General features: G+C 55.1%; 2 protein-coding genes across 2 annotated transcripts in view; one reads left to right on the plus strand and one right to left on the minus strand.

The window, feature by feature from the left end:
- Nucleotides 1-967: 967 nt before the first annotated feature.
- On the plus strand, nucleotides 968-3767 carry HYI (hydroxypyruvate isomerase (putative)). The gene is made up of 7 exons (XM_014454646.2): nucleotides 968-1301; nucleotides 1378-1489; nucleotides 2509-2623; nucleotides 2828-2934; nucleotides 3108-3208; nucleotides 3352-3486; nucleotides 3609-3767. The coding sequence occupies exons 1-7, from the start codon at nucleotides 1103-1105 to the stop codon at nucleotides 3680-3682; spliced, it is 843 nt and encodes a 280-aa protein (XP_014310132.1). The 5' UTR covers nucleotides 968-1102; the 3' UTR covers nucleotides 3683-3767.
- The window catches only part of SZT2 (SZT2, KICSTOR complex subunit), a 53541-nt gene continuing 43069 nt past the window's right edge, over nucleotides 3764-14235 (minus strand). Inside the window, 19 exon segments of the mRNA XM_023752811.1 lie at nucleotides 3764-4563; nucleotides 4697-4765; nucleotides 5763-5879; nucleotides 5999-6404; nucleotides 6508-6630; nucleotides 6780-6933; nucleotides 7324-7537; nucleotides 10014-10088; nucleotides 10171-10251; nucleotides 10492-10582; nucleotides 12471-12501; nucleotides 12504-12625; nucleotides 12627-12662; nucleotides 12777-12898; nucleotides 12985-13064; nucleotides 13167-13434; nucleotides 13623-13799; nucleotides 13872-13972; nucleotides 14101-14231. Coding sequence (XP_023608579.1) covers nucleotides 4420-4563; nucleotides 4697-4765; nucleotides 5763-5879; nucleotides 5999-6404; nucleotides 6508-6630; nucleotides 6780-6933; nucleotides 7324-7537; nucleotides 10014-10088; nucleotides 10171-10251; nucleotides 10492-10582; nucleotides 12471-12501; nucleotides 12504-12625; nucleotides 12627-12662; nucleotides 12777-12898; nucleotides 12985-13064; nucleotides 13167-13434; nucleotides 13623-13799; nucleotides 13872-13972; nucleotides 14101-14231 — 2542 coding nt within the window. The 3' untranslated portion in view covers nucleotides 3764-4419.

Here is a 14235-nt window from a genome sequence, read left to right on the forward strand (position 1 = left end):
GGCAAGTATATTTTTCTCAGGGTCAACACTTCCTTGCCCCACCCTCCTTTCTAAAAAAGTCTTTCATCTTGTGTCACTCCTGTGGGTCTCTCCTTGCTAGATGAGATGTTGCCTGATCCATGAATTGTTTAATAAAGCCAATTAGTTCTTCAAATTTACTAAGATGAATTTTATTTTATGGCATGACAAATGCTCACAAAATAATATTAAATGACACGCTGGCCAGCATTCTCAGTGGTTAGAGCCTCGGCCTGCACCTGGAAGGGTCCCAGTTTGATTCCCAGTTAAGGGCACATAACTGGGTTGCAAGTTTGATCCCTGCTCCCAGTTGGGGCACGTGTGGGAGGCAACCAATTGATGTGTCTCCCTCACATTGATGTTTTTCTCCTGTCTCCGTCTCCCACTCCCCCCTCACTTCCAATCTCTCTGAAATTCAATGGGAAAAATATCCTTACTTCTCCGGTGAAGATTTAAAATAATAATAATATTAAATGAAAAGCAGACTATAAAACCACATGTAAAGTATGATCAAAATTTTCTAAGAAAAAACTGCACTTTAATTTTTTTAATCTGTAAGGGAAAGTTAATGGGTGATTGGTGTGATAACTGGTGGTTTAAATGTTCTTACTTGGTTATAAGCTTTCAAATGTTCTGTAATGAACAGGTGCCATTTTTACAATGAGGAAAAATACTTACTAGTAAGTGTTCGCTAAAGTCTCATTCCTTCATTTTAATGGCCTTGGAGGCTGGCTGGCTTCTTACTTGCCACTGCAACCTCAAAGGGCCACTGGGCACCCCACCTTCTCTCTGCCTGCCTCCTGGCCGCGCTGCCCTCGCTCGGCCCTCTCTCCTCTCCCTGCGCTTCCCTTTCTCCTATTTTGAAATATTTCACTTTTCTGTACTGTCCACGGTTTTTACAACACATTGCTTTCTTACCAAAAACTGCCCACAGAGCTCACGACCCTGACTCGCGGCTCCAGCGCGCCCCCTGTCGGTCGGCCGGGGCAGTGCACCTCCGCGAGCTCCGGACGCGCCCTCGCCAGCGCCCCACGCGCTTCCGCCTTCCGGCCCCGCGGACTCTGCCCCGCGCTCCCAGCCGGTCATGGCTCCGCTGCGCTTCTCGGCCAATGTGTCCTGGCTCTTCCCCGAGCTCCCCGGCCTCCCCGCACGTTTGCGGGCAGCGGGCAGCTCGGGCTTTGAGGCCGCCGAGGTCGCCTGGCCGTACACGGAGCCGCCGGAGGCGCTGGCGCGCGCGGCGCAAGAAGCGGGGCTGCAGCTGGTGCTGATCAACACGCCTCCGGGTGCGCCCTGGGGCCCGGGCCCGGGAGGTGGGGGCCGGGCGCCTGAGCCGGGCGCTGAGGTCCGTTCTCTCTGCAGGGGACCGAGAGAAGGGGGAAATGGGGCTGGGGGCCGTTCCCGGGAGGCAGGCGGCCTTCCGCGAGGGGCTGGAGCAGGCGGTGCTGTACGCTAAGGCTCTGGGCTGTCCCAGGTATCCTGCCCTTTCCTCTTCCCCTTCTAAGACCCAAGACCCTACCGCACGTGTTTGGGGGTGGGGGATGAGGACGCCAGGTTGTGAGAGAGGCTCAGAAGTCTGAGCGCGCTGGCGCTTCTACACTCCTGCAGTCCTAGTGCTTGTAAATGCCTTTCATATTTGTTGTGTGTCATCTCAGTTGGCAACTCTTTCATGCTCTCCCCTGCTGGGATCCCATGCTAGAGCTCAGTCCGACCTGGGAGATAGCAAAGTAAACAGCACACGGAGGAGAGATACATTTGAGAACAGGTCAATGCACGGAGGCGGAGGCAGTGGGAGCAGAGTAGGCACCCGTCTGGGATTAGAGGAAGCTTCCTGCAGGTGTGATGTTGAACTGGGTCCTAAGGAGTGGGCATTTGCTTGATGTAGGAGCATTCCAGGCAGGGATGCTGTGGCCAGAGGCAAGAGGCGGCCTGGTGTGTTCAGCAAAGTTCAAGAGGCTGGATGTGGCTGAGGAAGATCAGGTGGTGATGGGAGGTGGAAGGCTCTAAGTGGGGCTGATCAAATGTCAAATCCTGCGGGTCTAAATAGGCTGAGAAGGAACTGGCAGTAAGGGGTCGCTATTGGTAGGGGTGGGGTGGGGTCAGAAATCAGACGAGAAGAAGCTAAGAAACATTCAGGAAATAGAGATAAAGCAGCATGGAATTCTCAAGAAGGGTTTGGGTCAAAATGTCTAAAAAGGGAGACTTCAGCATGTTTCAAGGCCGAGAAGGGCCACTGGAAAGGAGGTTGAAAGCACAGGAGGGGCTAAGTGAGGAACTGGACTCTGAGGCAGGAGGATTGACCCTCAGGATTGTGGGAAAAGGCGTGGCCAAAGCCGACACAGGTGTGTCTGAGGCCTGAGCATCAGGGCCAAGTGGTATGGACCAGAGGCCTTTGGGGGATGGGAGGAGGGCAGCTGGAAGAGGAGCTGAGGGAGCAAAGGCCCTGCTCTGGGGTGGACTCCACAGCCCCTTCCGGTCCCATTTTCCCCACAGGATTCACCTGATGGCCGGCCGAGTACCCCGGGGTGCTGACCGAGCAGCAGTCAGGGGTGAAATGGAGACAGTTTTTCTGGAGAACCTGAGGCACGCAGCCGGGGTTTTGGCTCGGGTGAGATGACAGTGAAAACAGACGCACATACTTACACGAACGTGTCCGAGTGCAGGGAGGGGGGTGCACAGTGCAGAGAGCAGCCCAGCATAAGGCTGGGCACTGGCCGAGGTGAGAGGGACTGGTGAGGGGCTTGGTCAGTGACAAAGATAGAGGCCAAACCTGGGGGGAAGAGCTCTATTCACAGATCCGACATGGTGCTAGGAGAAACTCGTGGGACTGCTGGAGCCCATCAACACCCGCATCACCGACCCCCAGTACTTCCTGGATTCGCCCCAGCAGGGTAGGACCCCCGCCCTGTGCTGCCTCCTGTCCCTTTGATTCTTGTGCCCTCCTTGAGTGTCACCCCCCCCCCCCCCCCCGTTTAAATCAAGGGGTCGGAATTTGATCAAATATTGGAAGTTCCGACCTCCCGTTAAAAATTGGCCCTGAAGAAAAGGAGACTTCTCAGCTCTCCAACTGGGAAGCATGGTGGGGCCTGAGGCAGTCGTCTGACTGTAGTAATCTCTGCCCAGGACATATTCCACTGGCAGATCATGGATGGGAATCTGACAGGAAACATCCGCGAGTTCCTGCCCATCGTTGGTGAGAGGGTCCCTCTCTTTGCTCCTTCCTCATCTGCTGTGCTGCCTCCTTTGTTCTCCCACTCTTCCAATCTGCCCCCCCCCCCCCACACACACACCTGTCCTTCAGGCCTGAGCCTCACATCTGCCCATGTCTGTCCCCAGGGCATGTGCAGGTGGCACAGGTCCCGGGCCGGGGGGACCCTGGCAGCCCTGGAGAGCTGAACTTCTCCTATCTATTCCAACTGCTGGAAGACGAAGGCTACAACGGCTTTGTAGGCTGCGAGTACCAGCCTCAAGGTGAGGGGCGGGCTGAGGCTCCAGGCTTGGCCCTGGGAACGGGAGAACTGGGGGACAGGTATTGGACAGGAGCTGTTTTCCTCCTCATGGGTTGAGATGCTGCTGCCCCACTCTCCCCTCAGGAGACACAGTGGAGGGCTTGAGTTGGCTACGTTCCTACTGGGATAGGCGGGGCCGCTCACAGGCTGGCCAGTGAGGTCCTGCAGTCCACCCACTTGCCTCTCTGGGACAGTGAATTGAGCATCCTGAGTATCCTCTGGAATTAAAGACAACTTGCTGAACGTTTTCATACATGTATGTTATTGGGACACACAGTGTCTAACCCTTCGCTTTCTCTGATCGCTTCCCTCCTGCTGGGAAGGGACACAGCTCACGTCTGAGTCCTCCAGTCTGCACTGTTGCTGTGGAGAAGGGAGAGCTTTGAGTCCACCTCCTCACGTACATTTGAGACCCCAGGGGTCGGAAGCAAAGGGACTTGCTCAGGCTCAAGTGCTTCAAAGACAGAGCTGGGATTGGAGCCCAGGTGTCTTATCTCAATGGCAATGTCCATCAGTGATGTCTCAGTGGGTAGCGAGGACCAGAGAGCTCAAGGTGGGAGGTGGGTGACTTGGAGGATTCAGGCAGAGGAGCCCTCAGGTGAGCGCTTGCCACCTGGTGAAGAATTCCTGGACTCCACCAGGTGAGCAGGAAGGAGCCTGAGAGATGAGAACCTCAGGGAGGTGACCTGACCTGCTAGAGCCCTGTGAGTGTTTAGGGAGGGTAGTCCCTGCTGCCAGGCTGGGGCTGCAGACCCCGCAGAGAGATGCACAAAGCTGTTGGTGTCCCTCAGTGTCCAGGCTTGTGCTGGGGCACACAGGGCTGGTCAGTCCTGCTTCAAGTGGGTAATCTTATAGATCATGATTTGAGGAACAGTGACATTCAGCGGTCCATTCCTCAGAGGAGACGGGTCCAGAGGGTGAAACAGGCTGTGTTGATGACAGACTCAAGGTGATGGTAGGTCGAGACCAGCTGGGCAGGGGGGCTCTCGCTGTCCTGGGGCTGTACTGGGAAGGGCTCTCGGAAAACCACTGTCAGAGACTGGGGAACACAGTGGGGGTCCACTGGTGAGAGAAGGGCAGGTAGGCATCCCAACCTCAGCAGGCTCGGGTGCAGTATTTGGGGTACAGCTTCCCACCAGGCTGACACAGAGTCCCACACCCCCTGTTCTCACCGTCTTTCCCAAGTGGGAATCCAGAAACACTAGCACAAAACAGTCAGTGAACTTCTGATTTAACACAACCTGCAGCAGAAGACAAAATGAGATGGGGAGGGAGGTTTGTCTCACCTGAGGGAGCACAGACCCTCCTGAGGGCCTCCTGGACGTAGGGGGACCAGTCTGAAGAAGGGCTGCTTCCATCACCACACCCGAACCCACCTGCACTCACTCCACCGTCACCTAGAACCTCACCTTCAACGCAATCTCAGTCCTCATCCTCACTGGCCCTGGTCAGCCTGTCTAGCCTCATCAGAGTGAGGGGGAGGGGGCTTGACTGGGAGGATCCTGAAGTCATCTATCTGGAGGCGCTGCACAGAGCTGGCACCGCAGCCCAACCACCACGGGGAGTTCTCTACCCTTGACAGGCCCCTCCTTGCCTCCTGTGCTATCCCAGGTTTTATCTCTCTGACTGCCCTGGACTGTCCCCTCCTGTCTGTCGGTCCCTGGGCAATCTCTTCCACTCTCAGGGCTGCAGGGACCCTGTCCATACAGATGCTGCCCAGATCTCTCTCCTGAGTGCCAATCCCGATGTCCCTTCAGAACACCTTGAAACTAATCTTCCCCACAGGTACCAGGTTGCAGGACCCATCACCACGAACCAACTCCTACTTTTTCTTGTGAAGTCTTAAGTGTCCTTTCCTGGACCACTGCTCTCATTGGCTCATCTCTAACCTTTTACTCCCCCTGTATGTGCGCCTATCACCACAGCTCCTCTCTCCCTGGCCTCCCTGGCAGTGCTCTCAGCTTCAGTGCACACAGTTCCCTGGGGATCTGGCTGAGAGGCGGATTCTCAGTCAGGGGTCTGAAGTGGGTCCCGAGTGCATTTTGGCAAGCTCCCAGGTGTTGCTGGTGCTGCTGGTGTGAGGGCCCCACTTTGGGGAGAATAAGACGGCTTAAAGCCCAAGAGGTCCTTTCTGGGACTGCAGCCTCTAAGACCAACCACCGATAAGGTTCCAGAACTTGGCCCTGAGGATCTCTAGCCAAGGACGGTTTGTTTTTGAGGCGGGTCAAGGAGACTCACCAGGTACTGCGTTCCCAAGTCTGGGCTCTGGAAGTGGCGGCAGCTCTGGGGAAAGCGGCTCAGGAGAACCTTGATCAGGCTCTGGTACCAGGAGACCGTCATGGACAGGAAGCAGTCCTGGGGGAGGTCCACAGGCCTGGACCTACTGTCCCAGAGCCACCCTGCACCCTCCACCCTGGCTGCCCATGGAATTCCTAACGTCCATCCCAGCCCCTCTGGAACCCACAGTTCCTTACCAGCTGGGGGTCAATGTCCGCAATGGATTTGGCATGGACCGCCTCTAGGAGCTCCTCCAGCTCAGCCAGGGCCAAGCGCCCCCCTAGCCGCAGCCGATCAGGCCCTGGTGGCTCCAGCAAGAAGAGGCGCTTCCAGAGGGTGTCCCTGCGGCAGTGCCCTCCAGCTAGCCGTACCAGCTGAGCCAGTTGTGCCCGTGCCACGCCCACCTCTGTAGCCAGCGGAGGGAACAGAGGAGCTGGGCCAGGCACCGGACCAACCCCTGAGGCCTCCCTAGGGCTACCAGCGGAGCTCCCAGGAGCCTCTGGCTCAGGGGGAAGTCTGGGTGGCTTCCGGAACCTGCGCATGTCAGCAGTTAGTCTGGGAAAGAGCTCTCGTTGGCTGGTGAGCACCACGAAGAACTTCAGCCTGGAATGGGGAAGGGGCCAGAGTGGCGGTTACAGCAGGAAACAGGGAAAGGGCAGGGGGCAGGCTGGACAATGGGCACATTCAAGGTAGGGGATCTGCTGACCGCAGAATATGCCGCTCAGCCTCTCCTTGCTCCTCAAAGGGTGCAGCACAGTGACAGACAAGCAGAGACACATCAAAGTCATCCTGATGACGAAGCCCCTCAGAGTCCAGGTAGGAGCCGGAGCTGTGCAGTGGGGATGAGATGTCAGCCTGAGGTCCTAATGAAGTCAACCTCACCCCTTCTGCCCAAGAAAACACAGGTCTCCCAACTGTAAGGATGGTCCTGACCGCAGCTCCACCAGAGAACGTGCTGGTGTCCCCTCTCCTCCATACCTGTGCCATGCTGACACCAGGGCGTATTCATTATGTTCTGGGCCCCCTGGCCGAGCCATCCGCAGTGGCTTCATGTGGTAGGAGCTGGCATGGTCAGCCACGTAGTTGTACAGCTGGTGGGCAGCAATGAGCGGTGTGGGGAGCTCCAGGGTCCCTAAGGGGCAAGTTACAGGAGACAGTGAGCCTGGGATAGACACACTGATCGGATGGGCTGGGGGATTAGGAGGTCCTAAGGCTCTGATTGACAAGCAGGCTGGCCCTGCGTTTCTGGGGAGCTCCTAAGGTCCTGTAGAACATCAAGATGGGACAGAGTGGCTCAGGACAGGCAGGGCAGGGTATACAACATAGGATCTAAACTTTGATATGAAACAGACTGTGACGAAGTTAAGACAGAGACGTGGGGGCAGGGTCCAAGCGATATGAGGCAACTAACAACATGGGATAGAAAGTCGAAGTCTGGCCCTAGGAAGTGATCCCGTCGGCCCACACCTTTGTGGCCTGTTCTTTTTCAGCTTCACTGGCTTGCCCTTGGGCATCAACCAACCTTGGTAAATGTGATTGCGACCAAAGTGGGGCCCATCAGGGTGGTGGGCCAGGAAGTGCCTCAGGAAGGTGGTGAGGTGGTAGCCGTGCCGCAGCACCAGGTGGGCGCCCAGCACGTGCTGGTGCACGAGGCGCAGGTGGAAGTCATAGCTGAACGAGTGCACGTGCATCAGGTCCCGCACCTTGTCGCACTCCTCGGTGAACAGCATGGACAGCTGGGGAGGCACGGGCTGGGTTAGGAAATGGTAGCACAGGCTGCCCAGCACATTCCCATTTCCTCCTCTTCCATGGGAGAAGACAGCTCAGGACTCACCCTATTGCCCGAACAGCTCAGGGATGCCCTCCTCATTTTATTCTCTTTTATACCGTATTGTAACCCTGTGGACATGAAACTGACCCTTTTGAGAGATGGGACTTTTTATTCTAAAGCCCAGAGTCTGCTAAAGTCTGGCATAGATTCAGTGATGCAACAAATACTTGCTGAGTGCCTACCTGGTACCATTCTAGGTGCTGGGGATACATTGGCCAACAAACCCAAGCCCTCAGGAAGCTTACATTTGAGTAGGGGGGGGGGGAGATAATACAATAAACACTAGACAGAGAAAATGAGTACACAGTAGGTTAGAAGATGGTGTTATGGAAAATCAAGAAGTAAAGTAGTTGCCATTTTAAACAAGGTGGTCAGGGTAGGCCAGGTGTGTAATTATTTACTATTCGAAAGTTTTTGTTGTCCCCTTCCCATCTCTCCAGCTTGATTTTCCCATCAAAATACTCATTCTTCCCAAGTACATCACATTCTCTCTACACTTTTGTACCTGCTGCTGTTCTCTGCCTGGATGCTGCCCTCCCTGGTCCTCAAACCTGGCTAACTTCTCTTGGATAAAGCTTTGTCTAGGACAGTGATGGCGAACCTATGACACGCGTGTCAGAGGTGACACGCGAACTCATTTTTTTTGGTTGATTTTTCTTTGTTAAATGGCATTTAAATATATAAAATAAATAAAAAAATATAAGTCTTTGTTTTATTATGGTTGCAAATATCAAAAAATTTCTATATGTGACATGGCACCAGAGTTAAGTTAGGGTTTTTCAAAATGCTGACACGCCAAGCTCAAAAGGTTCGCCATCACTGGCCTAGGACATCCTGCCATGACTAGGCCAGGGTGGGCCTCCTCTAACTGACCTGTGAATGAGTGAATGAAGGGTGGTAGAGAGACTGAGCTGAGCTTCTCTTGGTGGAAATCACCATTAGTGAAAGTGTTAACAATTGGATCAATGGTGCCGGAATGGCAGGATCTACATGAGCACTTCCTTGGGGGCCCTGGGCATAGGAGTTAATAGGAAAGGAGAAATGACTGTAGAAGAAGCAATAGCCTAGGAGTCAGAGTAGCTGCACGATGCTGGGTAAGTCACATGATCTGCTTCAGTTTCCTGTCTACCATGGAGATGAAGTAAAGGTCTCCCTAAAGCTAGAGGCAGTGTGAACAACTTCCACAGCCAGGGAGGAGCCTCAGAGTCAGTACTGCCCCCAACTAGCTCTGTACCTGGGGCAAATTAATGAACGTCCATGAGCCTCAGTTTCCTGATCTGTACCAGAGAAATAAAACTCCATTTTAGTATATATACTAAGCACTTAAACAATAACAATAATAAAGCAATTTAGAAACCCAAGTAGGGTTAGCGATTAGATGTGTAGAGGCAGAGAGCCAAGCTGGATAGAGACCAGGGAGCAGGGAAGCCAGGACTTCAGAAAGCTTGAGAGTAATAGGTGGGGGGGGGGGGGGGGTCCTTCCCATTAATACAACAGCCCAGTGTGAAAATCCCTGCGGCCCACAGCTCCCTTGTGAGCACACAGGCTCCAGGAGGTTCCTGCACAGTCACCAAGCTTTCCTGGATCACATTATCCTGTGATGACTGGACTGGTATCCACAGCAAGTCAAAGGCAATCATCTATGGGCTGATAGGAGCTATCCAGACAGGAGAGGAATCTGTGTTGTCTGTGCTGGAAGGCGACAGACTGGACCCAGGGAGATCCTGATCTCTCGGAAACTAAATGGGAGGCATGAGGAAGGCCTGGGCCTTCGCATGACATGGGGCACCCTGACGAAGCTGAATCATGGAAGTACTGAGGGCTTCAGGGCCCTGACCTCACTGAACCTCTCACTCACTGAGCACTCCTGATGCTTGGCCCTCAGGCCCTGCTTTGAGGCAGACAGACAGGCCTGAATAACTGGCGGGTATGCTGTGTGGGTGGGAACTCTAGCCCACATTCTAAGTGTTAGTGACTCTACGCGATGCAAAGGCTATTGCCAGCTCTAGATTAGGCCAGGACTGCCCATGGCACCGACCTACCCATGTGTCAGATTAGCCACTCTGCTCAAATGTCTGCACTAACCATCTATGGTTATGGATTGACACAGTGCCAGGCTGTCAGTGCCCAAACACCACAGCTAGCTCAGCCACTGTGCTGGACTGCCTTCTGCCCTCTTGTTACAGCTGAAGACAACTCTGGACCACCTGCAGAGTGACACTGGTCGATGGTCCAGTCACCAGAAGGACCACTGACCTAGCCAGCCCACAGCACCAGATCACCCCTCAGCCAGACTGCCCCGGCATTATTCTTATTGGCCACAGCATACCAGGGATGCATGGACCATACCTGAGACCCCATATTCCCCCCACACCACATACCTGAGAATTGACGGCTTGCCCCATGGGGATTCGGGAACACTCTAGGGCAAACTGTTTGACACAGAAGTAACAGCCCTGGAGAGAGGGTGAAGGTGAGGTCAGGAGGGTAAGAGACAGGTGGGTCTGGCTCTCCTCACTCAGTGCTCCCCCTGCTCACCTGGAAAGCCAGCTCCATGAGGATGATGCCTCCGGGCAGTGCCCGCTGTAGGTGGTAGGTGGTGACCGGAGACCCAGTGCTCTGAAGAAAGAAAAAAAGACGGCTTCAGGGGCAAGAGCTGGAGGTTCACCGGCTGCAGATCAGCAGGGAGGAAGTCTCTGGGGCGGGTGACTTTAATGGTGTCAGGCTGGGATCAACAACCTTAGTCATCACCCAGGGTCACTGACCTCGGGCCTCGGGAAAATAATTCAGGCTTAGTGACACTGGTATCTGGGACATCACTGATTTCACTATCGGGGAAGGTACGTAATGACATGTTACCTTGGGGCTCCCATCAGTCTTGCTTTTGGGGCAGGAGAAGGAGCTCCGACCCTCTGTTCCAAGGATGGCCATGGCCCGCGGCCGGCTGGTGCTGTAGGAAAGGAAGAGGGACAAGAAGCAGCAGCCAGCCAGTGGGTGAAGGATCACAGCTATCGGACTCAGTCCATTTTACGTGGACTTGTCTGTAGGAGAGGAGACAGCCCAGAGAGGGCCTCTCGGGACACCACGGTGAGGAAGTGGCAAGGCTCTCTAGTAACTGCTGCTTTAAGGGGAAGTGAGCAGTGCTCAGTGCAGAGATGGATGCCAGGCCTTTCTCTACCAGTGAGAGGATGAAGGTAGGGCCAGAGAGGCTGCTGAGACACCCATGAGGGCAGGGAGATCTGTTTACTGGGGGCAGCAGGGGAGGCGGGAGGGGCCAGGGGACTGTATGTCTAAGATTTCATTGGGAAAATTCAAGGAGATGCTTGAAGCCCTGGTTAGGAACTTTCCTCTGTGAGGGAAAAGCAGTTCTCTCTTGACTGGGGAATGGTACTCCCAGCATTTCACAGGCCCACTGTTCTTCATTTCTCGACTCAGAGGCAAGGGGAGAAGAGAAGCAGGGACAGGACTGTGAACAGGGACAAAACAGAAAGGGCCAAGGGGACCCAATTATTACACTTACGGGGTACAAAGCACCAGAACTCTTGCTAGGGGTGGGGAGGGGGTGCCCTAAGCCTCTGGTGAAAAGAAATGTGCCATTTCATCCTTAAGAAGACAGGGACAAGACCAGCTAGTGACTGGTGATACTTAAAGACTGGTGACAAAGAAAGGCCTGACTTTACATTTTGCTCTAGAAACATGTTTTTTAAGCTAGTGTATCTTTTGTTTAAAAAGGAATTTAGATTTTTGATAAATAGAAAGTAAGCAAACAAGTCTCTCAGAGAAGCTCCTACAGCTGGGACCTGGCCGAGGGCAGCACGCTGAGCAGCTACTCCTCCGGTTGTCACTGAGCAATGAGGGGCAGGGTCCCGGCGGCACAGGCCTGCCTCTCTGCCTAAGGCCTGGAAACGAGGGGCAGCCTGGGAGGTGGCGAGCTGGTTACAAACACTAAGGGTTGGAACTGGCTTTCTGGTCCAAGGTGGGATCTTGATTAAGGACACAATTATATTTATTAACTTGAAAGTGCATCAAACTTGAAGTAAGAGGAGGGAGAAAATAAACTCACAAATCCAGAGACACGAAAGTAACTGTAACATGAACAGATACTTTCCCATCAGCCACTGGGAAGGGGTGGGAACACAGAATCTGGAGGCTCAGATGTTGAGAAGAACACAGAGCAGGGCCACAGAAATGGGGATTTGAGATTCAATACAGAGGAAAAGGTGGTTGTGAACTTGTCACTGAGCTCTGGGGAGGACGATGGTGACAGAGGAGCTGCCGACTTTCCAAGACTCTAGTAGCCAGTGAATGAACAGGACCAAGAACAGGCCAGAGTGCAGTGATGCCAGCAGGTCCAGTGCAGGGGTCCTAGGTGAGAAAGACACTACCCTTGGTGAGTAAGGGACTTCCTGGGTCATGAACCATGTAAGATCTCAGGAGAGGACAGTGGGGTGATCAGGACAGCAATCATTAAGGCCCAGGTCCAGAGGCTTAGGAGTGTGTACCAGATCCATGTGCATGGCTGTACACCAGCATGTAAGCACATGAGATGTAATGTACCTGGGCATAAGCTCTGTGAGAACGTACACAGTTCTGTGAGTTCCCTGAGAGCGAGAGGTTTAAGGATGTGAGCGAGGGCTGCACGGAAGTGTCCAAGATCCTCGTGTGTGTGTGTGTGTGGCCTAGCGGGGTGAACATGCATGGTGAACATGCATAAGGGCCCGAATTGTCCTCACGGGACCTATGTGAAGACAGGAAGGACAGGTGGAGCCTCACCTGCAGTGGAGGAGGGGAGGGGAGGGGAAGGAAAGGAGGAGGCGGAAAGGAAGAGATGGGCTCACCTTCGGGCAGGCGAGGGGGGCCGCAGTGGAAGCCCATGCTCTGCAGATACTGCACGTACTGCTGCAGGAAGACCAGGCTCAGCTCCTTCAGCCAAAGGCTCCTCACGCGCACCCGCGGGGGCACATCCAAGGCCTCACAGCTTGTGGGGGCTCTCGGCTCCCAGGCCTGCCTCGGGGCGATGGCGCCGCTGCGGGAGTGGATATTAAGGAAGGCTCTACCCACTGTCAAACCCCAGGGGTGGAGGAATGGAGGTCGCTGTGAAGGGAGATCCAGGGGAGAAATCCAGGAGTCTTGAGCCTCACCTGCCCTCGGGGGGCCCACAGGTCTCCGGCGGCCCATGCAGCCAGGCAGCTGGGTCGAAGAGCAGGGCTGTTGCACAGTAATGCACCAGGCGGGATGACTGCTTCAGGGTCTCCAGCTCCCCGGCCTGAGGAAACGGGGCAGTGAACACTGGAGTGGTGGCCAGGGAAGGGTCAGAGGATGCTCCTGGAGGATGGGGGTCGGGCCACTCACACTGATGGGCATGCTGGCGGGGGTGGAGCGCTGCTGCCAGGTTACAAACAGGTTCTCCATCTTCATCTGCCGCTCCAGCTCTGAGGGTGGGAAGCATCAGTAGTGGCCACCAGGACCTGCTGCCCTTCTCCCTCCCAGACTCCACAGTCTGCCCCTGCCCACTGTCCGCCCAGTGTCCTCACCTCTGCGCTCTGTCATCTTGATCTCCAGGAACTGTTGTCCATGGTAGGTGACGGGATCAGGGGGTCTGGGCACAGGGCCAAGTGAGGAGCTGGGGCGGGCAGCTGAGATATCCCTCAGGGCCTCATCAAAGGGGAATGTGTCCAGGGGCAGGGGGCCCCCGCCCCGAGAGGACCCACTCAGCCGGCCTTGCTCACGGCTCAGTGGGGGGCTCGCACTCCGGATGAGGGTCTCTGCTTCCACGGTCGGCAGTAGGAATGGGTTTGGCTCCTGAGAAAGATGGAGCCTCACAATGGTGCCTGGCTTTTGTCCTCAGACCTTCTCTCCTGCCCTGGCCTCCTCTGTCTCTCCTTCCCCACTACCTCTGCTTTTAGTCTGTACCCTTCCCCTGCTTCCGAGCCAGTACTTCCTGAAAACCCTGGAGCCAGAACTAGAGGAGGGAGCGGAGCAGCAGGCACCTTCTCATCCCGCACTGGGAAGTCCAACTGGCCATAATGATGGAAGAGGCCAAGCTTCTGGCTGAGGAGGCAGAAGATGAGGTGGGCACGAGCGTTCTGCCACTGCACGAGGCGAACCAGCGCTCGGCCCAATGCTGCCCCTAGGTCGGGAGCCCAGTTGTAAGTCAGCAGCTGCAGCTGGAAGTCAGGGGTCAGGGTCAGTGAGATCACAGAACCTCTTCCCCGACCCAGCCCCTGACCCACATCTACCTTCTTATCCACGACCTCCAGTAGCAAGAACCTCTGCCGGGGAGCATTTCGTCCAGAGCTCCCGTCGCTTCCAGGCTCAAAGCGCTGCAAGGCTTTGGGAGCTACAGTGTGGGGGAGGGTCATAATGGGGGCCTGGAGGCAGGTCCCCCTCAACCCCATCCTGTCCCCCGCAAGATCAGAGACTACCTTCAGTCACTGCAAACCCAGCTCCCCTAGGCCATGCCCTCACCCTGCTGGGTGGGTCTCCTCCACTGCGAGAAGTTCCTTCCCAGAAGCAGCAGGTGCCGCTCAGCTGCAGGGCGGGGTGTTGGGCCCAGTTGTCCAAGGGAACAAGGACTGAAGATGTCTGGCTCTGAACTCCTAT

Source organism: Myotis lucifugus, unplaced genomic scaffold (assembly GCF_000147115.1).
Source record: "Myotis lucifugus unplaced genomic scaffold, Myoluc2.0 scaffold_37, whole genome shotgun sequence".
NCBI classification, from domain to species: domain Eukaryota; kingdom Metazoa; phylum Chordata; class Mammalia; order Chiroptera; family Vespertilionidae; genus Myotis; species Myotis lucifugus.

Excerpts from the sequence above, each read along its gene's own strand:
- HYI (XM_014454646.2), top strand. The coding sequence starts at position 1,103 with ATGGCTCCGCTGCGCTTCTCGGCCAATGTGTCCTGGCTCTTCCCCGAG. Across the intron at positions 1,490-2,508 it reads AAGGCTCTGGGCTGTCCCAG|GATTCACCTGATGGCCGGCC; the intron begins GTATCCTGCCCT and ends TTTTCCCCACAG. Across the intron at positions 3,487-3,608 it reads CTGCGAGTACCAGCCTCAAG|GAGACACAGTGGAGGGCTTG; the intron begins GTGAGGGGCGGG and ends CTCTCCCCTCAG.